This window comes from Natator depressus, chromosome 4, assembly GCF_965152275.1.
Source record: "Natator depressus isolate rNatDep1 chromosome 4, rNatDep2.hap1, whole genome shotgun sequence".
NCBI classification, from domain to species: domain Eukaryota; kingdom Metazoa; phylum Chordata; order Testudines; family Cheloniidae; genus Natator; species Natator depressus.
The window spans coordinates 52,472,803-52,498,570 of record NC_134237.1 but is presented as its reverse complement, the minus strand read 5'-3'; the positions used below and the strand labels follow the sequence as shown (position 1 = coordinate 52,498,570).

Genomic DNA, 25,768 nt, shown 5'->3' with positions numbered 1-25,768 from the left:
TGCCTCACAATTATCCTTACACCACCCTTTTGGAAGTGAGGAAGCACTACCAGATGGGGGGAACTGAGCCCTATCCCCTCAAAAGGTATTTAGGCACTACCAGAGAAACTAAGTGACTTGCATAGGGCCACATTCCCAACTCCTGGTTCTCTGGTCTTTCAGGCAGGAATTATTCAGCTGAATTGCAAATGCATCAGACAGAAAATTGCCAGTGCTTCTCTTTTTTTAATCCATTAGCTCCATTTGAAGTGTCATGACGCTTCACCTGAGTGGATCAAAGCACCTGGCTCTGCTGCAAGATGGCATGCTATGGTCAACCCAAATAGTGATGAGAGGAAGAAGGCAATTTATTAAAAGTTGGGGAAGAAGTACCTAGCAAGCAAAGCAGAAAGTATGTGTCTGTGTGCGGGCACACATGTCGCTGCTGTATGGAAAGTATTACTGGAAGGAAAAAAGATATTTATTTGGAGTTACACCGAGTTCCAGGTCCATTTTTTTTTTTACTTTAAACAATTTAAGTTGGAACTGTTTCTTGGAAGAATCACATGACTTCCGAAAAAGCAGCAAATAATTCCTAATATTTTGATTTATAAAGTCATTAGTGTCAGCAAGACACTCCAGAGCGTGCATCACTTCTTGTGTGGTTGTGACAGTCTTGTACCCAACAAGGAATAGGGTGCTATTCCAACACAACACAAACACCCTAGTGTTATCTTATTTTAACAAAAACCCTAAGTGTGATTCTTATTGAATCTTTGATTTCTTCCTGCTGCAATGCTGGTGAAGGGGCAGAATAGACTAGTTACCGTCCTCTTGACCCCTCTTTGCAAACAATGACAATACTATACTAAAAGAAAGTGATGGCTTTTATTGGGTAGGAAGGATATATTAACATTTTTATTGTGATAAATAAACCTTTTGATCTTATGTATGTAGGTGACACAATAGGTGATTGTGCATAATGGCTATGATTAATGTATAATGTTCAAAAAGGCATGGAATGATAATCTTCAAGAAATATGTTATGGGGAAATGTATTGATCTGCCTCGCCTACATGAAATGGTAAAGTTATTTTAATTTCAGTTTATATTTAGCTCATGAGAGGCCTATAGTAAGTGCTTTCCAAGTACTCAGTCCAGATCAATATTTATGAAAACTCACTACAGAATGCTGCTGACTCTTACTTTGTAGGCCAAAAATGAATACAGCCACCCATTTACACCACTACATATAATTTATGAAATCTGATTCCAGAATTACAGTCAAAATTACTCAAGAAAAATAACTTAATTTCTGATGAACAGATGGAAACAAATCTCTTTACCCTCCTACACTCCCAACTTTGGCGGGGGGGAGGAGACATTAAGCTATTACACTCAGTAACCGTGAGATCAAAACCACTTAGATGAACGTTTATATTCATGCAAGTAACCAGTTTTCCTCTGCACACCCTCACCTTACACACACACACACACACACACACAACCCTCACCTTGAGTTTCTACAGAAGTTCCATGCCCTTTTTCCCTAATAAGCGTTGAAGCTTAAGTGCCTGGCAGAGCTATTCTAGTGGCACGCATAAAGCACTCCTATACTTATGTCTTCCAAATGCTTTATAGCTCCTCACTATGTAATCTTAGTCTTCAGCTTCTTCATAGTGGGCATAGCCACTAGCATAGGTCCTTCCTAAATTCAAGTTACTGAATAAATCTGTGGTCTCTGTTTCAGAATCCTTCCCTCCCTCCTCATTGTCTTCCTCATCGTCATCCTCTGCTTCATCCTCTTCATATTCGTCATCATGATCACCTGCATCTCCATCCTTGCCCGATGAGAGGTTCTTCCAGTAGGCATCATAGCCAGAAGCTCCATCTGCCTCTTCACCTCCTGTCTGCCGGCCAAACTTCAGAGAGCGTGCTGTGAATAGACAAATAATTAAATTCTTATTTTTCAGCCTCAGTCATAAGTCACCCACTCATCAGTGGAGCATTTGACATTTCTCCATCTACCATCCATCTTCACCACCTACTCAAGAGCACACTGTCAGCAAACAGCCCAGTACTACAATGATCAGTCTCTTGAGAGACTTTAACTGGTTATTTTCAGGTTGAATCCTTAAAGTCAGAGCACCTAACTAAGACAGACCCTTTTTCTGCTGTTCCCCATCCAAAATATCCTATCTCCAGAGATATTCATATGTACAATAATGTATCAGATATTTTATTTAGATCATAAACTCTTCAGGACCAGAACTTTGCCTGTAGAGCACACTTTTGGTACTATAATATGTATTTTATATAGAGATACATAGCACCAAAGATAATGTGTGTTTTTATGGATAAGCAGTGTTGAGTAAGCAGACTCATATGGGTATCTTCTAATGATTTCAGCATGCTATTTCTTGATGGTGAAATAAGAAGTGACATAGCAGAAGTAAACAGTGATCATGGGTGCTTCTTCCTTACACCAAAACTTGAAAGTAGCACTCAAATTCATAACATTGTCAACATCCAGGGACAAATAGCAGTCCTAATGAAGAGAAGCTGCAGCTCAGAGTCAGCAACAACTCAAACCAAGTTCTCTCAATGTAAATATGACAAACTCCCCAAAATATTCCAAAGCATCCAAGAACTTCAACATTCCCATACACATAAACATCCCTACACAGCAACCAATGGCATCACATGTTGCCAGTTTAAAAAGATGAACATATTAAGTTTTCAAACACAGAAAATAAGACTCCTAGTAAATTGACTTGCTAAATCAGAGACACAGGATTTGTTCCATTAGCCTTTAAAGGACAGCCCTTACTTGACATGCTCAGATCCTTTGTCTCCTGAGTTTCATGCCCACATTTAGGGCAAGGAGGCTCTTTTCCCTTTTCTTGCTTAAAAACCTTGCTTCGGGTGTGATCATCACAAAAACAAGCCTGAAGGGTGGAAAGAGGATAACGAAAAGGATAAAAGTTATAGTCATAACATAATACTCTTCAGCAGGCAAAAAAAAGTTAAATTTCTAACAGCACCAGGGTAATCTGACTGAGATTAAAATTTAACGAGTTCTTTCTGTAGTGGGACTGGAATTCATGTACAATCTACCCACTAACTGCTTCTGTGTTGTACAAGGTTCCACTGCCTTCTAGGGAAGGGAAGCCACGAGGATGCTGGAACTGGGAAAAGAGGATGGTGGCAGGGGAAGCAGGGTCCTCAAGGAGTGCCTCGTCTTGGAAGTTGTCAGCCGGGAGGCTGGCTCCAGGGGAGAGCTGGCCTCAGTCAGTGGGAGCACTGTCTGATAGACCTCAGCCATATGGATATTGGGTTAGTCCAACAAGTTAAAAGAAAACAAAACTAAACTTCAAATGTCTGTCTTGCAGGATAGTGTGTTCATTGTCCTGCTAAATGGAACCTCTCCCTGCCACAGTCAGTCAGTTTGTAATTAAAAGAAGAGACCAATGTGAATTAGTACTAATTAAGCACCGACGCTGTGCTCAGCACTGTCCAAGACACCTCAATAAAGACAGTTCCTGCTCTGAACTCTGAGGCGCACACAGTAAGAATAGGAGACTGAGAGAATGGAGTTAATTAGATTGATTAATTTTATTTATTTAAATTGCCCCCCCAATGAAAAATGTTGGGGTGGACAGTGCATTTGATTTGATGTAAGACTTTAGGAATGATCCAAAGGAGGAAAAGGTGGAGGCCTGGGATACTGGAATGGGAGAATCATATGCTCAGTGCAGAGGAAGCAGCACTGAAGACTGTATGAAAATGGGAGCAGGAAACAACTGAGAAGAGCCTGGCTACACTAACAGAACTGAAGGCTGCAGGGGGGCAAGAGGGCGTGCTTGTGGGGGAAGGGGGAAATTATACCAAATGAGATGAGAGACCCAGGCCAAGATGGAGTCATCACAGGGCCTCGAAAGCAAGAATGAGAAATTGAGAACTTAAAAGTGCTGGACACCAGGGCGCCAGTGAAGGCATATGAGGAAGGGCGTGATGAGGTTTGAACAATGGGAGAAGATCATTTTAGCAGTTGTTTTAGCAGCTAGATGGACTGGGAGGAATCAGTGTGGGATCTGGGAACCCAAAGAGGAGGTGAGAGAATCAAAGCAAGACATAATGGGGCACAGACAAGTATTTGGGCCATATGGCCCTTACCTCATACAGAAGGTATGAGTTTTTTATATATTGTGGAGGGTGACGTGACAAGACTTGGTACCAGAAGGACACGTAAGGAGAAGGAGTTACAATTATAGCTACTTTAAGTATCTGTATTTTTACCTTACAACGCAGGCATGAATGCTGCCCAAGCCGATTACAGGAAACACCTGATGAAAAAATGGATAACATCAAACTTTGAAAATGAAAGGTAACTTGGCTCTTTTCTTCTACTTTTTACATCCAGATCAGCTCTCCAGTTCCATGGGTAGCCTAAAATCACCAGTGTCACCCAAATAAAATGAAAAGATAATACAGGGAAATACATATTTATCCAAATATTATATTATTTGAAAGGGCCCTTCATTTCTCAGCAACTTTTCCTGATCAACAGTTCCCAAAGCTACCCAATTGCAGAGTTGTCTGCCACTGAAGTTCTGAACATACAAAATAATTTACTTTTATACTCTAAGTTCAATGTATTTTTTGAGGTCCTTACAATAAGTGTATCTTGCTACAATCATACTCCTACTCACTGTAGTTACGGTTGTATTGGGCTACTTTATCGCTGTTTTTAAGAGTTTTATATACTGAGTCTACTATTTCATTAATAATTTGGTATAAGGTTGGGAGCAAATGGTCCATTACCCACTCAAAATCAATTTTTTTTAAAAAAGATTCAAATATTTTTGTGTTCTCACATCTTTACAAACGTGTTGGAGTTGACTGAAACCACAGTTTGTTCACAAGGTGGTTTCACTGCTTCTTTTTTCCTTGTGGTATCAAAACAAAGAAAACAAAACAAAGCCAAACCTCCACCAGAGCTGAAAAGTAATTTTAAATGGAATGTAAGGGCAGAATGCTGATTACCCTTATTTTCCTAATTTGAAAAGGATTTGATGCTTAGCAACTTGCAAAATTGAGCTATCTGTGAGTAGTTTTATAAAGAATTGTCTGTCACGTCCTTATTTAAATCATACCTCATTACATATATTTACATATACAATCTAGCGTAATGTTACTGATAGCAAAGACACAAGTAGCAAGGAGCAGAACTGGGTTGATGGTGTCTTTTTAAAATTGAGGCTGCCTTAATATTTTCATGTTGTTACTTTTATCTCCACAACAAGGATTACTGTAAATGAAATGAAATAGGATTTTATGGCTAAATGAGGCTTGTTGGATAAAGAATGCATGAGCATGCACAGCTTGTTTTGAATCTTTAAAACATTTTATCATGTGCGCTGTTTATAACAAAACCGTCATCTCTCTCTCATCCAACTGTGAGAACAAGCTTTTAAAGCTTTAGAAATGGACAGGAGGGATTCTTCCTTTTGTGAATGCTGAGCAAGGGTGTGGGATCTGTCATATTCAAAGGCACCGTGAATTGTAATTAGTACATTGAAGTATTCCCACGAGTAGTCTGCACTTTTAAATGTTTTGTTTTTTACAGCTACGTTTTATATTTCAAACTTATGAAATAGAACATTTTTCGAAGCTAGAGTGGGACTGGCCATATCTGTTTGACAATATTAGTTTTATATTAAATTTAAACACACTCAGTCCATCTCTCTAGTAGGACTACCCTGCACTGTAGAATGTGTAACCCTTGTAAAGTAACTTCTTCACTCATTGTAACATCACAGCTGTGAATTAAGAGTCAACCCATCAAGAGAAAATTATCCCTTTTGAGCCAGCAGTTGCTGCTCCAATGGTGCTTCACAGGAAGGCATTCTGGCACTACATAAAGGGGAGCTAATCAAGGCTCAGGCAACAGTTGGCAGGGGAAAAAAGGGATGAGGGATGAAAAGGAGAGGGAAGACTTAGAAAAATAGATTATAACATTTAAAACAGGAATATTTTGAATCATGAGCTACCATTGGGGCCAAGAGCTTAGTAGATTCAATAAAGGATTATGCATTTATATGGACAACAAGAACATGTAGTCAGGATAGCAAGGATTTAAAAAAAAAAAAAAAAAAGGCAAAACCAAACACAACCAAGTTTTGAAAGCAATATAAACCCTCATGGGTCGGGCATAAGCCATCCCCTAATTAACAAGACAAAAATTATCCAATGGACAGTATGTTTCATTCATGCCTACTACCACTTTTTTTTCCATCTTCCTCTGGAATTGGCTATGGCTGGATACTGGACTAGCTAGACCACTAGTCTGATCTGATATTACAATTCCTCTGTTCCTGTAAGGTTTCAAGTCCATCTGAAACCTTTTTTTTAAGTTTTGCCCACATGATTTTATGGCTGTACCAGACCCCCTATGGTAATCAAAATTTGATAGTTTGCAGTTTCCTGTTCTTTAGTCTATGTATTAAGGTATGTGTTGTTAAAATATGAATGTTGACCCTTTGATTTATATAGATATTAGAGAGAGACAGACAGACATACAAAGCCCGTTGACTTCGGGCTTTGGATAAAAAAAACTTCCCTACTCCTTCTGCATCCTTCTCACTCCTCTTCATGCCTTCTTCTGTGCTGTATTCTACACGATAGGCCAGGTGCCTGATTCAAGTCCGTCCTCAAAACTCACTTCTTCAGATACTAACCCACACTGACCAAAAAATCTTGTCTTCTATTCAAGGAATTCAAGCTGAACCACAAGGAATCTGGGGAAGTGCAGCCATGCTAGCAGAGCTAACATTATTTTTAAGGGACCGACAAGAAAAACTCCTATTGCCTAACCAGCTGGGATAATCACACTGGACAAGTGAAATACCAGGCCATTTTTCACCACCTAAGCAGGTATTATTACACAGTAGGAAAAGGTGAATCTGCTTAACATTGATGAAAGGGGTTTTAAGTGGATAACTTACATTTAAATGTCTCTGCCTCCAAAACTTGGCAGCTGGCTTGATGCTCAAACTGATCATCTTCACAGAGGAAATTATGACAAAAAGAGCAACTGAATATTCTGCCTCCTACAAGATTTATCAAGACAAATAGAAAAAATAGCAAGCATGGGTTAAAAAAAACAACTCCTCTCTTTTACTCATGCCACTTAGGCAGCTTTACATGGGTTTGACTAAGAATAAATTTTCCCTTCTGTCACAAAACACTTAAGAAGAAAATCTTTATATTAAACATTGTCCATCTGGCATTATGCTGACATATACTACATATTATAATGACACAGGCTAGCATAAAAGTGAAGCAAGGAACACTACTGGTCATTTTATTCTCATCATGTTTGGTTTGATTATGGCTGAAAGAGATCATGTTAAGACATTTTTTGGGCCAAAATATCCCTTTTCCATGCTCACCATCCCCTCTCCAAAATATAAATTTGGTTCAAATACACAACTGGAACTCCACAATTGGAGACTGGTGTGGTTTGATCAAGGAGCTGGTACCAAAGGAAACAAAACACCTCTTCTAGTGCAAGGAAAGGAGCAAGAATATCAGAGAGACAGCCAGTGTTTACACAACCTGTTGGAGTGATATAATTACATAAGGCTCTCAGACACTAAGGTGATGAATGCAGTATAAATGTCTAAGTAGATGACATAAATACTCCTGAGTTGTAATCCCATTTTAGACAGATTACCTATATGCGCTTGGGCACGTAATTTAAATTCTGTCTCAGTTTACCCATTGTAAAGTGGGGATGATTCTTAGTGAGCTTCCAGGTGTGTTTTAAAGATTAGCTAATATTTTTGGAGTGCTTTGAAAATGTAAAATGCGACATTAAGTGTTGAGTGTTACAATAATCTAGATGAGGGATTCTCAACTTCTTTCTCTCGGGCCCCCCTTCCCCAAAACATGCTATAAAAACTCCGTGGCCCACCTGTGCCACAATAACTGGTTTTCTGCATATAAAAGCCAGGGCCGGCATTAGGGGGTAGCAAACCGGGAAACTGCCTGGGGCCCCATGCCATGGGGGCCCTCGCAAAGCTACATTGTTCAGGCTTTGACTTCAGGTGGCAGGACTCAGGGCCCTGGGCTTCGGGCCCTGGGCTTTGGGCCCATGCAGTGGGCTTCAGCTTTCTACCCCGGATCCCAGCAAGTCTAATGCTGGCCCTGCTTAGCGGCCCCCCTGAAACCTGTTCATCGCCCCCCAGGGGGCCACAGACCGCTGGTTGAGAACCACTGATCTAGACGCTATAGGCAAAAAATTAGTTTTCTTATCCTTCAATCTTAAACAACTTACCATGATCCCAGACACCTCTTTCACACTCAATGCATTCTGCATCTGCAAGAGGGCAGATACAGGCATGTGTGCTGAGACACTTCCTACCATGGCAGACCCAAGCTTCACAGAAATCACATATTGCACCCTGCAAGCACAGAAAGACATCATCTTGGAACATCTATCATACCAAAAGAGAAATTCTGCTTCTGTACTCCAGAATGTGCCCATGTATCCGCTCAGGCTAGCAGTGGGCTCATTCCACTTTAGGGGCATGTGGTTTGAGGGGAGGTGAAGGTAAGGCATAATACCTCTTTCACCTTTACACCCAGTAGCTAGAAATGTATCCAGATTCTAATCAAGTCCTTTCAATATTTAGCTCATGTTCTCGGCATTCACTTCTGCAGGACATAATATAATCAAGTGCACTTTGGTTTTGCTGTTTTATTTTTTCCATTAATGTCTTGAATCTTAGGTGTGAAAAATAGCTTTCTCCCCTATAATTTATGGATATGATCTTGCAGCCTTGTTGACATATATGAGATAACGCTCTGGTAAAAATACAATTTTATCAAATCAAAGACCACTCAAGCTATTCTTACAGCTTAAATCAACTATTTAGATTTAATAACAAACTCTACACTCAAACTCTGACCTCTTAAGACAGTAAAGGTCATATAACATACGAAAAATAAAGCAATAATTAACTAATCAGTTTATAAACAATTTCATGTTACAGTTAAAGTTCATAGAATCATAGAATATCAGGGTTGGAAGGGACCTCAGGAGGTCATCTAGTCCAACCCCCTGCTCAAAGCAGGACTGATCCCCGACTAAATCATCCCAGCCAGGGCTTTGTCAAGCCTGACCCTAAAAACTTCTAGGGAAGGAGATTCCACCACCTCCCTAGGTAACGCATTCCAGTGTTTCACCACCCTCCTAGTGAAAAAGTTTTTCCTAATATCCAACCTAAATCTCCCCCACTGCAACTTGAGACCATTACTCCTTGTTCTGTCATCTGCTACCACTGAGAACAGTCTAGAGCCATCCTCTTTGGAACCCCCTTTCAGGTAGTTGAAAGCAGCTATCAAATCCCCCCTCATTCTTCTCTTCTGAAGACTAAACATCCCCAGTTCCCTCAGCCTCTCCTCATAAGTCATGTGTTCCAGTCCCCTAATCATTTTTGTTGCCCTCCGCTGGACTCTTTCCAATTTTTCCACATCCTTCTTGTAGCGTGGGGCCCAAAACTGGACACAGTACTCCAGATGAGGCCTCGCCAATGTCGCATAGAGGGGAACGATCACGTCCCTCGATCTGCTCGCTATGCCCCTACTTATACATCCCAAAATGCCAATGGCCTTCTTCAAGTTACAAGACTACAAAAACTACAAACTTCAATAAACTTCAATTTTAATACTTAACAGACAGAAGATTTCCTATCTCACATATGACAGCAACTTCACAATATACTGTACGCATAGGGATTTAATGGAGTTACATCAACATAAAACTGACATACTGGAGTGAAGAATCAGGCCCACAGAGTTAAGATTCAATGAAAAAACTGTTGCATTTAAGGCACAGAATGATTATGTTGTTGCAAACAGTCCACTACCTAGAGGAGGCAGCTGCAGAGATATATTTACATTAATTTTCCACACAGGAGCCCCATCCCCCTAAATTTTAATTTTTTAAGAATTTCTTTGGCAATATTCACATTTACAAAGAATACTTTTGGTATTTCACAGGGACTTATCACCTAACTATATAAGGGATGAAAAATAAGTTACTGATTTACAGAACAATCACTGTCAATAAAATTATTTATGGTTAAACATTGTTCTCAGTGACTGCATTCTAAAAATCTGCATAACTCCATTAGCTTCAATGGCATTAATATAGATTTACACCATTTTAATGGAGAGTGGAACGTGGCCTTTACTCGTTTAGGTCCCAAACCTGTATATGCTTAACTTTACTTATGTGAATAATCCCACTAAGCTCATTGGAGCTACTCAGGTATGTATGTAAAGATACTTAAGTGCATACGAGTTTGCAGGATCTGCGCTTAAAGTGTTAATTTAGGTTTGTAGTCCTATGGAGAAGTACTTTGTTATAGTGTATTGAGTCTGATATTAGGCTATAAAAAATAAAAGCCCTATTCACAGAAGGATTATTATTAAGGGACCCCCAAACATGCTATAAAAATTCCACAGCCCACCTGTGCCGCAATAATTAGTTTTCAGCATATAGAAGCCAGAGTCGGCGTTAGGGGGTAGCAAGCAGGACAACTGCCTAGGGCCCCATGCCACAGGGGCCCCCGTGAAGATACATTGCTCAGGCTTCAGCTTCAGCCCCAGGTGGTGGGGCTCAGGGACCTGGGCTTCAGCCCCATGCGGTGGAGCTTTGGCTTTCTGCCCTGGACCCCAGCGAGTCTAATGCTGGCCCTGCTTGGAAGCCCCCCTGAAACCTGCTCAAGGCCCCCTAGGGGGCCCCGGACCCCTGGCTGAGAACCACTGTTCTAGTCTGACCTTCTGTATAACACAGACCACAGAATTTTTGAAGAATTCTGCACATTGCTCTCTTCCTCCAAAAGACAACATGCTTTTGTATACATACCACCATTGCAAAGCCAGTACTGTACACGCCAGCATGTTTTATAACACAGTCTGAAGACTTCATCATACATTTTGTTTTCCCTATTAATCCAAAAACAACAAAAAATTATTTAGAGTCAAAACAATTTAGAGTGAATGACAACGTAACAGCAGTGAAAAATAGGGAATTTTAGCAGTTACTTAAGTACATAAAAGGCCCCCCCCCCAAAAAAAGGGCAACAAAACAACATGCAACACGCTATCACACCTCCCTCTCTGATCCTCCAGAACAAACTGATTATTTGTTTTTCTTATCCATTTAGACCCAAATCTTTCTCACCCTACTTCTGAGACTGTAAATTCTGTAGGGCTGGGCCCATGTCTTCCTATGTGTTTTGTAGCCTGCTGAGCACTCTGTCAGCACTTCACAAATTATCAAAAATCACATAAAAAATTAAAAAACATTTTTTAGATTGCAGAGTCAAACAATCAACATTTTTACCACTCAGTAATAATGACCATAATGTAATTAAATTTAGCACCCTTGTAGTGGGAAAATATCAAAACATCCCAGCGCAGTAACATTTAACTTTTAAAAAAGGAACTACAAAAGAATGAGGACGCTAGTTACCTGAAAATTAAAAAGAGCCCTCACAAGGGTAAAATACCTTCAAGCAGCATGAAGACCACTTAAAAACACCGTTAACAGAGGCTCAGACTAAATGTATACCCCTAATCAAAAAAGACAGGAGGACCACCAAAAGAATACCACCAAGGCTAAACTTCAGACTAATGGAGGCCATGGCGGGGTGGCAGTGGACGGAATCTGGAAGTCAAATCCTAAAGTGGAAAACAGGAAGGAGCACAAATTCGGGCAAGTAAATCATAAAAGTATAATTAGGCAGACTAGAAAAAATTTGAGAAGCAACTTGCTAAAGACACAAAAACTAACAGTAAGATTTTTTTTTAAGTACATCAGAAACAGGCAACCCGCCAAACAGGCAGCGGAGCCACAGATAACAAAAGTGTAAAAGGAGCATTCACGGACATCAAGGCCATGGTAGAGAAGCTAAATGAATTCGCTGCAGCACTCTTCACTGGAGAAGATTTAGGGAAGATACCCGCATCAGAGCTATTCTTTTTGGGCATACTCTGAAGTACTGTCCCCGATTAGAACAAATTGATACCCTAAACTAGAGGTGGGCAAACTACGGCTGGTGGGCCCGTCCTGCCCGGCCCCTGAGCTCCCAGCTGGGGAGACTAGCCCCCGGCCCCTCCCCTGCTGTCCCCCCGCAGCCTCAGCTTGCTGCGCCGCCAGCACTCTGGGTAGCGGGGCTGGCTCCGGCCAGGCGGCGTGGCTGCCAGAGGTAAAGATGCGGGGAGCGGGGGGTTTGGATAGGGGGTACGGTCCCAGGGGGCGGTTAGGGGCGGGGGATCCCTGGAGGGGGTGGTCAGGGGACAAGGAGCGGGGGGGGTTGGATGGGCCGAGGTTCTGAGGGGGGCAGTCAGGGGGCAGTAAGTGGGAGGGGGCAGATGGGATGTGGGGGCCAAGCTGTTTGGGGAGGCACAGCTTTCCCTACCCAGCCCTCCATACAGTTTCGCAACCCCGATGTAGCCCTCGGGCCAAAACGTTTGCCCACCCCTGCCCTAAACAGTAATAAGTCACCACGACAAGATGCTGCTCATCTAAGAGTTCTGAAGGAATTCAGATAGGAAATTTCAGAACTACTAATTGTAGTATGTAACCTATCACTAAAGTCAGTCTCTGGTCCAGATAACTGGAAATTAACTAATGAATGCCAATTGTTAAAAGGGCTTCAGAGGCGATGCTGGCAATTACAGACTAGTAAGCCTAATTTCTGTACTGGGTGTATTGGTAGAAACTACAGTGAAGAACAAAATGATTAGACACAGAGATAAACATGATTTGTTGGGGAAGAGTCAACAGAGCTTTTGTAAAGGGAAGGTGTGCCTCACTAATCTATTACAATTCTTTGAAGGAGTCAACAAGCATGTGGATAAGGGTAATCCAGTTGATAGAGTGTACTTGCATTTTCAGAAAGTCTTTAACAAGGTCCCTCACCAAAAAGCTCTCTAAGGAAACTATATAGTCATGGCATAAGAGGAATGGTCTTTTCATGGATCAGTAACTAGCTGAAAGACAAGAAATAGAAGATAGGAATAAATGGTCAGTTTTCACAATGGAGAGAAATGAACAGCAGGGTTCATTTCATTTCATGAAAAAATAAAACTGTACATATACACCGACAGATTCTAAATTTGCTGTTGGCACCCAAGAACAATATTGTGGAAATGCTGTGGAGAGTTCTCTGAAAACCTCCGCACAATGGGCAGCAGCAGTCAAAAAGGCTCAGCAGTATGTTAGGAACTATTTGGAAAGGGGATAAAAAATAAAACAGAAAATATCATAATGCCACCATGTAAATCCGCGGTGCATCCATGTTCAGTTCTGGTCGTCCCATCTCAAAAAGGATATAGTGGAACTGAAAAGGGTTCAGAGAAGAGCAACAAAGATGATGCAGGATACGGAATGGCTTCCGTACAAGGAGAGACTAAAAAGATAACGGTTGTTCAGCTTAGAAAAGAGATGACTAAGGGGAGTTACGATAGAAATCTATAAAAATCATGAATGGTGTGGAAAAAGTGAATACAAAAGTACCCTTTCCCGCAATACAAAAACCAGGGGTCACCCGATGAACAGGCAGATTTAATACAAACAAGGGGAAGTACTATTTCGCACAGTGCACAACTAATCTGTGGAACTCATGGCCATGAGATATTGTGATGGCAAAAAGTATAACTGGGTTCAAAAAGGAACTGGATAAGTTCATGGAGGATAGGTCCATTAATGGCTATTAGCCAAGATGGCTAGGGACACAATCTCATCCCCAGGGCGACCCTAAACCTCTGACTACCAGAAGCTGGGAATGGAAGACAGTGGTGTATCCTTCCATAATTGCCGTTTTCTGTACTCTCCCCTGAAGCTCTGGTCTGGCCACTCAGAGACAGGATAGCGGGCAAGATGGACTATATCCTGAACCAATATTGCAGCTCCTATGTTCTACAAGTTAAGAAATGCCACACTTAAGAGTTACCTCTGCAACCCTAATTCTGCCCCCTTGTGCGTCCACCTTGTGTACTGGATGAGGCCAGGGTCTGGAAAAAGTAATGTGTGGTCATGTATCATAATACATACGCACAAAAGGGCTGAATGGCTAGTGCACAGGCAACTGCAAATCTTGCATTTCCTGTCTTTTGAGTGCTTGACTTTGTAATCTTAGTAATGTTCTTTTAACACAGCTTTCATGGTATGCAATTTTATAATTTTTCCTTAAAAAAAAAAATATTAAAAATTCTACCATGTGGAACTGTAAATTAAACCCTCCATTATGCAGCATCAGCAGGTGCTTATAGTTCTTTAGCTGCATGACAACCTACATTAGCTAACGGCAGGAAGGGTGGGGAAGGACTGCTGGAGTTATGTGCTGGGTATGGAAGGGTGGCTGGGGTCTCATCAGCATGACTCTCGGTCCCCTTTCAGGACTCTGGGGGAGCTGGTCCCCTATATGGTACACCTAAAGGGGGGAACATTTTTAACAACTTTATAACTCAGGAGAATTTCATGGGACAAGAAAGCAAAAGGCATGCTTCTAGCCCTCAGGCTTTGTCCCTACCTAATTTCGAAGGCCCATTACAAACAATGAAGGTGTTAGAACGTCTTAAAAATAGAGGGTTGGAATGTTTTTATGGAAAATTTTAGGCAGCCTAAATATAAGAATCACCACCAGCTCACCCTATGATACAAGTACCAAACAATTCTGATGGTCTTTATTGGGAAATCTTGGAAGCTAACATCTTTTTTGTAGGATACTTTTAGGAACACTTTCTTCTCTCTGTAAACATTTTTCACATCAAGATAGACAAGTTCAGCAAGACTCAATTCATTTAAAAGATGTGTAATGTACTAGAAGAGCAGAAAATGAACGTTCACCATTTTAGTGTAGTCTCTAATGAAAGAGAGAAGGGTTGTGAATGATGATATACAGTGGAATAGTATTACACACTAATGGCCTAGTTTTTCAGAAATGCTTAGCATCTGCAGCTCCCCGTGAAGTCAACAGGAATTGCAGGTGGTCAACACCTCTGAAAATCAAACCACAAATCACCAACATGCTTTATGGCAAGTAGAAAAATATGTAAAAAAATACGTCAAAGCTTGTTAAACCAGGAAAGCAACACAATTCGTTTCAAAGTATAAGTCATATTTAGCCCCCCATCACCTCCCCTTTTAAGCAAGCACCAGTGCAAATAAGATTTAGTACCTGATCTAAAGTCCCCTGCCTTCAGTGGGAGTCTTTCCACTCAGTTGAAAGGGCTTTGGAGCAGTCCTTTAATGCACGTAAGTACTGTGCTAACAAGTTATACAATATACACATACAAGGCAAACAATTTATCACCGATTTAATTTATACTAAGAAATAAGTAGTGGTGATAATGTTGTCCTAAAAGCTGCAATATTTCCTGATTAAAAGAGCAGCGTTTTGGCAGCCTTTTTAACTTCGCTCGCAGCATCAAGCAATCCCACAGTCAATTATTCAAAGAGAGAGCCAGAATGTAGAACATTCTCAGTCGTAACAAAGAGCTAAACATGTTTTTTTAAACAATAAATATGATACAGAAATCAAGGGCCGAAACCTTTTTGGGGTCAGTGAGACTATTCATGCACATGAGAGTTTGCACAATCAGCCCTCAACGGGCAAATTCTCAGCTGGGCAAATTGGCATAGCTCCATGAATTTACACCAGCTGACGATCAGTTTCTAGACAGACCTAGTTAAAATACTGAGACTTCATATAACAACACAAAAGGAATGCAGTGTAAGGGGGGTGGGGGGGGAGTGTATTTTCTTTTGCCAGTTACACTTACCACAGTGTGCACAAATAGGCAATTTTTGAACAGAACTACAAAAGTAGCAGAAGGCTCTATTCTTCTGTCGTCTTGTCATATGAAAAAATCAAAACAAAGCGTTAAACAAAATCTTTAAAAGTAAAAATAGGTTAAAATGATGATGTGGAAAAAAAGCATATTTACCTTTGGCATTTATCACATTCCTGTGAAATGTAAATTATAAATAGTTATTTTTCCCCATGTAAAACAGTGTACAGTTTTTGTAATGATTCTGATATAATTTATAGTTAGGTAACCAATAGATATATATTTATATTGAAACACTCAAACTCCTCTTTAAATCCAAAGCTCAGGATATAACTAAATTACTAGATAAGTATAAAGAATGACTTTCTAATTTAATGCAGCCAGTGTAACTATATCATTGGTTTCACAGAAATTTAAAAATTGGAATCAGAAGTAGTTTTGGTTATTTTACCATTGAAGCATTACAAGGATGTTTAGCTAAATCTATGTTGCCCCTTGAAGCTCTTATCTGCTTTTCACGTTCTCGACGATTCTCAGCCTTCTTGCGTGCACCTGTCTTCTTTTTAGGCATTTTTCTCTTTCTGTCAGAAACAACAAAAAACAATACAGACACACAAATATTTTACACATATGGAAGCATTAATTAGTCCTTTGTGTTCATGCCCTATAAAGGGAAGTATTCTTATTTCAGCATTATCTACTTCCACTCATTCCTTTCTCTGAAAGCTCCACCTCTTCATCTTTGAATGTAATTTAAGGGTCCAATCCCACAAACACTGAATTAGCTGTAGTCCCAATGACTTGAATGGAGCTACTCTGTACTGAGCTCTGTGCTTGGCAGTATATGCCATATAATCCATCTGTAAGGTAGTGGTGATGGTTTTTTGTTGTTGCTTTAATTTCGCCACTTGTCTTACTAATGGATCACATATGAAGTTTATTTCTCTCTTTCACCTCTCTCTCTTCCCTCAAATCTAGACACAATCTGGTTATTTCAGTCAAAGAGCACTGTTCTTCAACGGCAAAAGTCAGAGTATTGCAGCAATGCAAACTTAACACTTCACAAACAATTAGAGAGATGTGACTTGATTATAATAATGACCACACTGAGTCAGACCAAAGTTCAATCTAGCCTAGTATCCTGTCTTTCAACAGAGGCTGGTGCCAGGTGCTTCAGAGGGAATGAACAGAACAGGCAATTATCGAGTGATTCATCCCCAGTCGTCCAGTCCCAGCTTCTGGCAGTCAAGAGCTTGCCTAAGGGTATGTCTACACTGCCCACGTTACGGTGCGGCTGCGGCAGCGCTGTGACGTGGGCAGTGTAGACACGCTTTATCGCCCGGGGAGAGCTCTCCCAGCGATTTAAAAAAACCCAAAAACCCCCGAACAAGCAGTTCGTAGCTTTATCACCGGGAGCCGCGCTGTCTATACTGCCGCTTTTCAGCGCTAAAACTTTCATCGGTCAGGGGAGTGGTTTTTTACGCCCCTGAATGACAAAAGTTTTAGCGCAGAAAGTGGCAGTGTAGACACGGCCTAATCTTAAAATACTACAGTGGCGCAGCTGCACCAGTGCAGCTGTAGCGTTTCACTGTAGATACTGCCTACGCCGACAGAAAGTGTTCTCCCATCGGCATAGGTAATCCGTCTCCCCAAGAGGTGGTAGCTAGGTTGACAGAAGAATTCTTCCACCAACCTAGCGCTGTCTACACACAAACTTAGATTGGCTTAAGAATGCCACTCAGGGGTGTGGATTTTCACACCCAACTGATGTAGTTAAACTGACCTAATTTTCTAGTGCATACCAGGCCTGAGGGACATCCAGCGCATGGGGCTGCATCCCTGACCATCTTGGCTAATAGCCATTGGTGGACTTATTCTCCGTGAAATTATGTAATTCTTTTCTGAACCCAGTAATACATTTGGCCTTCACAACATCCCCTGGAAATTAGTTGCACAGGTTGACTGTGCATTGTGTGAAGAAGTACTTCCTTTTGTTTTAAACCTGCTGCCTATTAATTTCATAGGGTGACCCCTAATTCTTATGTTATGTGAACCCCTAAATACTTTCCCTTTCTCTACGTCTATCATTAGGGTTTAGCGTGGCCACACTGCTACACGGGCATACAATGAACTGCAGGACCACAACCCTGAAACAGAAATAAACCCTTTACCAATGGCCTCTGATATCTCAAGGTGTAAATCCGTATCTCAAATTTCACTCCAAAAAAGGAAAAAACAAACCAAAAAAGCTTATTTGACAGAACAGTTATTCTGCTGAAGAAAAGGCTTTAGGAGAGCATTACCACAAATTTCTGTGTAGAGGACTAAAGAATTTAGTAACTTCTAAAGAAAAATGTTGTTTCCTAAGGGGGAGAAAAATACCTATCTTCCCCTCTAATAGAGAAAGCAATATATTGTCTAGTCCAGATATTAAAATTTGCTTTTTGATAACCCACATAAGTCAGTTTGTTCACCTCTTCGCATTTCGCACCAGGTTTAAATCGTATTAGAGTGTCATATTTTGTATTCAAAATTGCACTGCTGAGCTTCCTGCTGGCAACTGTCATTATTCTGGAGTGTGACATTTATGATGCTTAGAGCCCAGTATCAGATTGTAAACTAATTTACATGCTACTTTAATACTGATTTAACAAAAAGCACTTTAATGTTTAGTATTTATACACAACCTTGTCATTGTTGATTTCAGATTCGGAGGAACAGAAATGGCAATTTTAATGAAAATCTTCACAGTTCAAAACCAACTGGATACACAGATGGCAACAAATGCGTAAGATGTGAATGTAAAGAAAGCTACACTAAAAAAAAAAAATGGTGTAGGTTTCTTTTAATAAAGACACCATCTCAAACAACCCATTCAACTCTACGCAATAAACAACAACGCTTTGCCCACGTATCGTTCTTTTCAAATCTCAAAATACTTTACAACTATTAATTAATCCTCAACATTTCTATGAGGTAGGTATCAGCCTCATTTTACAGAAGGGTAAGATGAGACTCAGAGAGGTTAAATGTATTGCCAAAAATATACAGGAAACGTAACCGATTTGCAAGCAGAATGCCGGAAACCTAGCCCCTGGTGCCATTCTCTAATCTCTACTTCCCCTCACTGTTAATTCCATACTGGCCTGAGTGACTTTACAGACTAACACGGCTGCTACTCTGAAACCTTGACAGTAATGGTAACCCATGATGTTGTTATGGCTATAATGGGTAGTTGTAACAAATTGCACATCTGAGATAAAAGCCTGCTTCCCCCACAAGAGAAATCAATGTTTTCATAGTTAATGAGTTCAAATGTTAACACTTGGAGTAGGCTGTCCTTATCACCCAGATTCATATGCATGACAATTTATACATGCACATCAGTAGGATGCCCCATACAGGGAAGGCAGCTGAAAAGCACACCAGAACCTTTATTATAAGGAGTATTTGATCAAGGTGTCTATTAATCACTTTGAGCAGAACCAGTATGAAATTATATTTTAAATGTTTCCACTGTATTAACATCATTTGGTATTTATATTATTCAGTACAATGACTGTGCATATATCACTTAACTACCACACCAGCTATCCTCTCTAGTCACAAAACATGTAATGTCCTGCCAATTTTATTTCCTGAATGTCTTGCTCTTTATAGGCTGAATCCTTTAGGTTTTACTCAGGCAAGACTCCCAGGAGCTCTGTAAATACCAGCCAAATTACCGGCTGCCTTCCCTTTAAAATGAATGGCACAACTCTTGTACTGGCACTGGCTGCCTATTTCACCACCCTACACAGCAATTAGCTACCAATAAAGAAAATTCTCTACTGTGCTCACCTTTTCTGTTTGGTTATTAAATCAAAATTGCAGGGAACTATTTGAGGCACACATTCAAGTAGTTTTATGGCTTGATTTATGTTACTAATATTCCATCTAACAAAAATTCAGCGTATTTTTGTTCCTGATTATTTTAGGCTTGACATTTCATCTGTGACAGAACATTAGCGACCTCCTTGAAAGCTGGTGTCAATCATCCTGGAAAATCTTGCTGGTTAAACTTCAACAGAGTTACTAAAGCAGTAGCCACTACTAGCAGGATTTAGAAATAGCCATGTTTTCTAGAAGTGCAAGAAACCTGTCACCACTCATACACGATATCTAGTATTGTAAGTCTTTAAAATGTAAACTCTAGGGTAGCAGAGCTTACCAGTATATTGTTTAATGTCCAGCATACATTGTAGGCGCTAAAATAAATAACTTTTTATGTTTTTGGAAACCACTGAGAACCAGAGCAGATTTTACGATTTACTAGACTCTAAGTAAGAGAGGTGCCTAAATCATGAGTTGTCACGCCCCTCAGGTGACCCCGTCTCCAGAAGGTGAGATCAAGTAGGACCTCCTGCCAATGGCCCTAACACAGATCAAAGCGGGATTCTTTGGATCCAGCCTGCGAGACATTCCCAGAAGCAAAGTCCTCAACCAGTGACGATCCCTTGGAGTCGAGCCCGTGGTTTAAAATACTAAAAGCAAATATTACAGAACACCGTCCGCCTCCAGCTTCATTGCCCCCCTTCCGGGGCCAGGGGCGCACAATGTCCCAGACACAGTCAACCTAAGCCCTGGCCAAACCAATGAGAATGGAGGTGGCTGCTGATAAGCCCCGGCACTACGCCAGGGACCCGCTCCCGAGAAGTTTGCAGGCGCTGATACCGCCTACGGGGGAGTTCTAGGGTCTCTCCCACCCCCCCGAACGTTGGGACACAAGTGGAACGCCAAAGAGCCCAGCGTTCTTTCCGCCCCTGCTGATCTGGGACCAGGCGCAGCTGGCAGCCTGTGCCGACAAGCCGCCCCCAGCGCCACGCTGCCCCTCACCTGGCCCCGCTCCTCCGGCGGCCGCCCGGCTTCTCCGCTGCGGTGAATGACTGTGCGGAAGCCGGAACCGGTCCCTCCTTAGCCGCTCTCGGCTTCACACATAGCAGCTCGCTGTGCAGCCTCGGAGGTTCCGGGCAGTGGCGGCTGGATCCCGGATCCTTTCTCCGGTGCCAGGGGCTCCAGGGCTAGTGTGGCCGCCCGCTCCTTGCAGCCCGCCGGAGAGCAGTCTCGCTGGGCGGGGCGCACGGGCACCTTGGAGGCTGAACTTTGAGCGGACACGCGGCCAGGGCCAAAGCGCTGTCTAAAAATGCCCCTTCTGGTGGGTGGCAGCACAAAGCCGGGCGTGCTCAGACTTGGCAGGTGCTGACGGCCACCGTGACCCTTGATCTTGCACCCAACTCTGAAGCCGAGACCTTGTTTTCTATATGTCTGCGAAGTGACAAGCAGTCCTGGATAAATAATAAATCATGTACAAGGTACAGAAATAATGCATGTAAATAGACACATTGGAAGCCCAATGACCCCATCTGAGCAATCGCCTCTGGTCAGCGTTGCCCCTAGAAATAAAACTAGACTGCAGGGTTTGTGTAATGTTTGCTTTTAGTGTTGGGATTAGCTTTAAATATAAGCAAAGCCAGTAGCTGTTTGGGCTCCTATTGTGCATATGTGCAGGTTAAAATCAGAAGTAAGAACTTAATTTATTATATATATTATTATAGAGAGAGTGAGCACCTCTTTGGCAATTTAAAGATAGGTAAGATCTCTACTGGAAAGCGTGTACAATCTAACCAGAAAGAAAAGGAGTACTTGTGGCACCTTAGAGACTAACCAATTTATTTGAGCATAAGCTTTCGTGAGCTACAGCTCACTTCATCGGATAGGTACAAATAAAGCATGAGAGATGTGATGTAATGTGATTCATCAGAACATTTTACATTGTACATTTTATTTGTAAGCAGTTGGGGGTGAAATCTCCATTTCCCTGTCAAAGCTCAATCATCATCCCTCCTCCCTCTTGCTTACTGTATTTTCCACTCCATGCATCTGATGAAGTGGGTTTTAGCCACGAAAGCTTATGCCCAAATAAATTTGTTTGTCTCTAAGGTGCCATAAGGACTCCTTGTTGTTTTTACTGATACAGACTATCACCGCTACCCCTCTGAAACCTCAATAGCTTTGTATCACAGCCATCATCCTTCCAGCTAAGGAAAACTGGACAAGACTCCCACTGGAGCGATCAATACTGCTCTTTAACTGATTAGATGGGTTTCTGTTGAGTAATGCCCTCCTGTGTCAGCCTAGCAGCATTGGCTCTGCTGCAACCCTAAGCCATTCTGTCTGGGGACCAGGAGACCGAGACCAGAAATGAATGACAATGGGGATCACCTTGGATAAGCTAAGGGATACATATAATATTGTGTCTAGTATTTTTGTCTTATTGTTAGATTAATTGTAAACCCTGTGGTATACATGGTTGTTCCTTTCTTCTCTGCTCAAATACTATGTTGCCCTGCATCTTTTGTAGTCATGTGGAAAAGTGGGTGGAAAATGGCTACCAAAGAAGAATGTTGGTGTTTTTATACCCCGTCTCCACTCGTATAAATTGTTTTGTAAGGTGCAGAACAACAGAGACTCAAGCAATCTTTCTTTCTTTTTAATTCAGGTTTCTGTGGCTGGATAACTGGACTGAGCAGGAGCACTGGGGAGTGAGAGCGATATGCTGGGTATTGGTGCAGTGAGGCAGCAAAAAGCCTGCTGATCAAGCCTTCTCTTCACATCCTGCCTCCTTGACTCCATAACCCCGTTCATCAGCTATCCTCCTTACTGCCTCATCTGCCTCCCTGGTTATGTCTACACTGCAAAACCAGAACAAAACCCCCCACAGCAGCAAGTCTCAGTCTCTGATCCATTGTCTTAGGTTTGTGCTATGGCACTCAGAATAGCAATGTAGACATTCCCTCCCACTCAGGTTGGAGCTCAGGCTCTGAGACCCACACTCCTCACCAGATTTCATAGCCTGAGTGGGAGCGTCTACACGACTGCGTTTAGCCTGGTAGCACAAACCTCACAAGCCTGAGTCTGTAGACCTGGGCTCTATGACTCTGCCATGGTTTATTTTGTTTGCTTGTTTGTTTGCAGTGTCGGTGTACCCCCTGGCTTCTCTGCCTGCTAGCTCAGACGCTGTTGCTCATCCCAAAGTTACCTACAGTCTACACAAATCTGAAGTCTCTTCACTCTTAGTGTTGTAAATTATTGACATCAGAAATTTAAAATCATGAAGCTGAAGTTACAGAAATAGTTATTTACACTAAGAGAAGGAGTTCTCTGCATGAATAATTTGAGTCTCTCCTTTTGTGTCTTTGATAAACACTTGAGTATTAGCCGGTTGAGAGGTACGCCTAGTTGTTTTTATGTGTCCCCCAAGCCTTCCAGAGATTTGCTAAGATACACTAGCAATAAAGCGGCTTTCCATTCTGTCAAATGTAGGAAGTCGGTCAGAGAAAGAAGCTGCTCCTTAGAGGAGATAGGTTGCGATGAAACACAGGTTGATGGTGTCAAGATTGAATAATGAGACATTATCAGTGCATCTCACTGTAAGTTCTCACAGTCATTTTGAAAATATAATAAAGCTTGTTAGCTATCACGTTCAAATAACTATGGACCTAAATTGTTGTAATTTATTTTTAATTAAGTACATAGCACTTGCCTTTTTCTCTAAAATATCCTGGCTGTTTCTATCTAATTAAGCCCCTGTTACCTTCCTACCTATTCCTATAATTACCTTCATTATTGCAATGCCTCTGTACGGCATTCAATATGTCTGGCTCCTGGGGCATTGTATTATAAAATGGGTGCAGTGTATATGTTTCTAACTGACTTTTGAAAGTGCATGTATCAAACTTCATTTCCTTTTAAGTCATAGCCTTGCAGCAGGTGACCTTAAAAGCTATGTCAATATTTGTTTGATGTAAAATCATTTTGTCCAAAGACACTTATCCCTGCTGATTTAATGATACAAAGAAAAAGGGACTAAAGAAAGGAACCTAAGGCAAACGTTTACTGGTGTATAGTAAAGCATCATGTTCAGATAGCATATTCTGAAATGTACCCTGTTACATTAGGGGAGGGAAAGATTGTATGCTTTTCTTTTCCTTTATAACTGATGCTTCGAATTATTATTCAAAACATGCACTGCAACTCAACAGGAAATCTCTAACTGGTCATTTCAAAGGATCACGTGTTTGTGAAGGTACACCAGGAAAAAAAATTATTGCTAAGAGATTAGGATTCAGCAAAGCACGTAAGCACATGTTTAGTGGTCCCTTGTGGCCTTAATCTATTAATCTTGTTTGTGAATCTTAAATTGCAGAATTTCTCATTTCTTCCATTATTTCCATGAAGAACAGTGAAACCATCCATTCTGTGTAATGTAAGCCAAACAGTGTAGCTGTTATCTGAGATTTATTACTGAGTCTCATCTTGGATATCTGATTCAGCCAGGGCTTAAAGAACAACTCATGCTTTTGAAGACTTAAAATGTGGAAATGGATATCTTGGTGGTCTTAGATTCATAGATATTAAGGTCAGAAGGGACCATTAAGATCATCTAGTCTGACCTCCTGCACAACGCAGGCCACAGAATCTCACCCACCCACTCCTGCGATAAACCTCTCACCTATGTCTGAGGTATTGAAGTCCTCAAATCATTAAAGACTTCAAGGAGCAGAGAATCCTCCAGCAAGTGACCCATGCCCCATGCTACAGAGGAAGGCAAAAAACCTCCAGGGCCTCTTCCAATCTGCCCTGGAGAAAAATTCCTTCCCGACCGCAAATATGGCAATCAGTTAAACCCTGAGCATATGGGCAAGATTCACCAGCCAGATACCCAGGAAAGAATTCTCTGTAGTAACTCAGATCCCACCCCATCTAACATCCCATGACAGGCCATTGGGCCTATTTACCATGAATAGTTAAAGAGCAATTAATTGCCAAAATCATGTTATCCCATCATACCATCTCCTCCATAAACTTTATCGAGTTTAATCCTAAAGCCAGATAGATCTTTTGCCCCCACTGCTTCCCTTGGAAGGCAATTCCAAAACTTCACTCCTCTGATGGTTAGAAACCTTTGTCTAATTTCAAGTCTAAACTTCCCACTGACCAGTTTATATCCATTTGTTCTTATGTCCACATTGGTATTGAGCTTAAATAATTCCTCTGCCTCTCCGGTATTTATCCCTCTGATATATTTATAGAGAGCAAACATATCTCCTCTCAACCTTCTTTTAGTTAGGCTAAACAAGCCAAGCTCCTTGAGTCTCCTTTCATAAGACAGGTTTTCCATTCCTCGGATCATCCTAGTAGCCCTTCTCTGTACCTGTTCCAGTTTGAATTCATCCTTCTTAAAGATGGGAGACCAGAACTGCACAGAGTATTCCAGGTGAGGTCTCACCAGTGCATTGTATAACGGTACTAAAACCTCCTTATCTCTACTGGAAATACCTCGCCTGATGCATCCCAAGACCGCATTACCTTTTTTCACGGCCATATCACATTGGCGGCTCATAGTCATCCTATGATCAACCAATACTCCAAGGTCCTTCTCCTCCTCCGTTACTTCTAATTGATGCATCCCCAGCTTCTAACTAAAATTCTTGTTATTAATCTCTAAATGCATAACCTTACACTTCTCACTATTAAATTTCATCCTATTACTATTACTCCAGTTTACAAGGTCATCCAAATCTTCCTGTATGATATCCCGGTCTCTCTCTAAATTGGCAATACTTCCCAGCTTTGTATCATCCGCAAACTTTATTAGCACACTCCCACTTTTTGTGCCCAGGTCAGTAATAAAAAGATTAAATAAGATTGGACCCCAAACTGATCCCTGAGGAACTCCACTGGTAACCTCCCTCCAGCCTGACAGTTCACCTTTCAGTAGGACCCACTGTAGTCTCCCTGTTAACCAATTCCTTATCCACCTTTCAGTGTTCATATTGATCCCCATCTTTTCCAATTTAACTAATAATTCCCCATG

At 41.4% G+C, this 25,768-nt stretch overlaps 1 protein-coding gene across 2 annotated transcripts; it reads right to left on the bottom strand.

The window, feature by feature from the left end:
• Nucleotides 1-459: 459 nt before the first annotated feature.
• Nucleotides 460-21,001, bottom strand: ZNF330 (zinc finger protein 330). Of its 2 annotated transcripts, XM_074950905.1 has the most exons (10): nucleotides 20,728-21,001; nucleotides 16,304-16,433; nucleotides 16,009-16,028; nucleotides 15,844-15,914; nucleotides 10,919-10,998; nucleotides 8,321-8,447; nucleotides 6,987-7,091; nucleotides 4,279-4,325; nucleotides 2,810-2,927; nucleotides 460-1,915 (listed from the first exon to the last, which is right to left on the bottom strand). In XM_074950905.1, exons 2-10 carry the CDS (start codon nucleotides 16,421-16,423, stop codon nucleotides 1,638-1,640), a joined length of 966 nt encoding a protein of 321 aa, XP_074807006.1. In that variant the 5' UTR covers nucleotides 16,424-16,433; nucleotides 20,728-21,001; the 3' UTR covers nucleotides 460-1,637. The 2 variants fall into 2 exon arrangements, with proteins under 2 accessions (XP_074807006.1, XP_074807008.1); XM_074950907.1 differs by lacking the exons at nucleotides 15,844-15,914; nucleotides 20,728-21,001 and having other exon boundaries at nucleotides 462-1,915; nucleotides 16,304-16,421.
• Between the last annotated feature and the right edge of the window lie 4,767 nt (nucleotides 21,002-25,768).

Bases quoted from the DNA above. Each gene is read 5' to 3' on its own strand.
- ZNF330 (XM_074950905.1), bottom strand. From the start codon at position 16,423: ATGCCTAAAAAGAAGACAGGTGCACGCAAGAAGGCTGAGAATCGTCGA. The intron at 10,999-15,843 runs GTAAGTGTAACT...TTGGATTAATAG, and splicing joins GCCTATTTGTGCACACTGTG to GGAAAACAAAATGTATGATG. The intron at 2,928-4,278 runs GTAAAAATACAG...TCCACCCTTCAG, and splicing joins ATTCATGCCTGCGTTGTAAG to GCTTGTTTTTGTGATGATCA.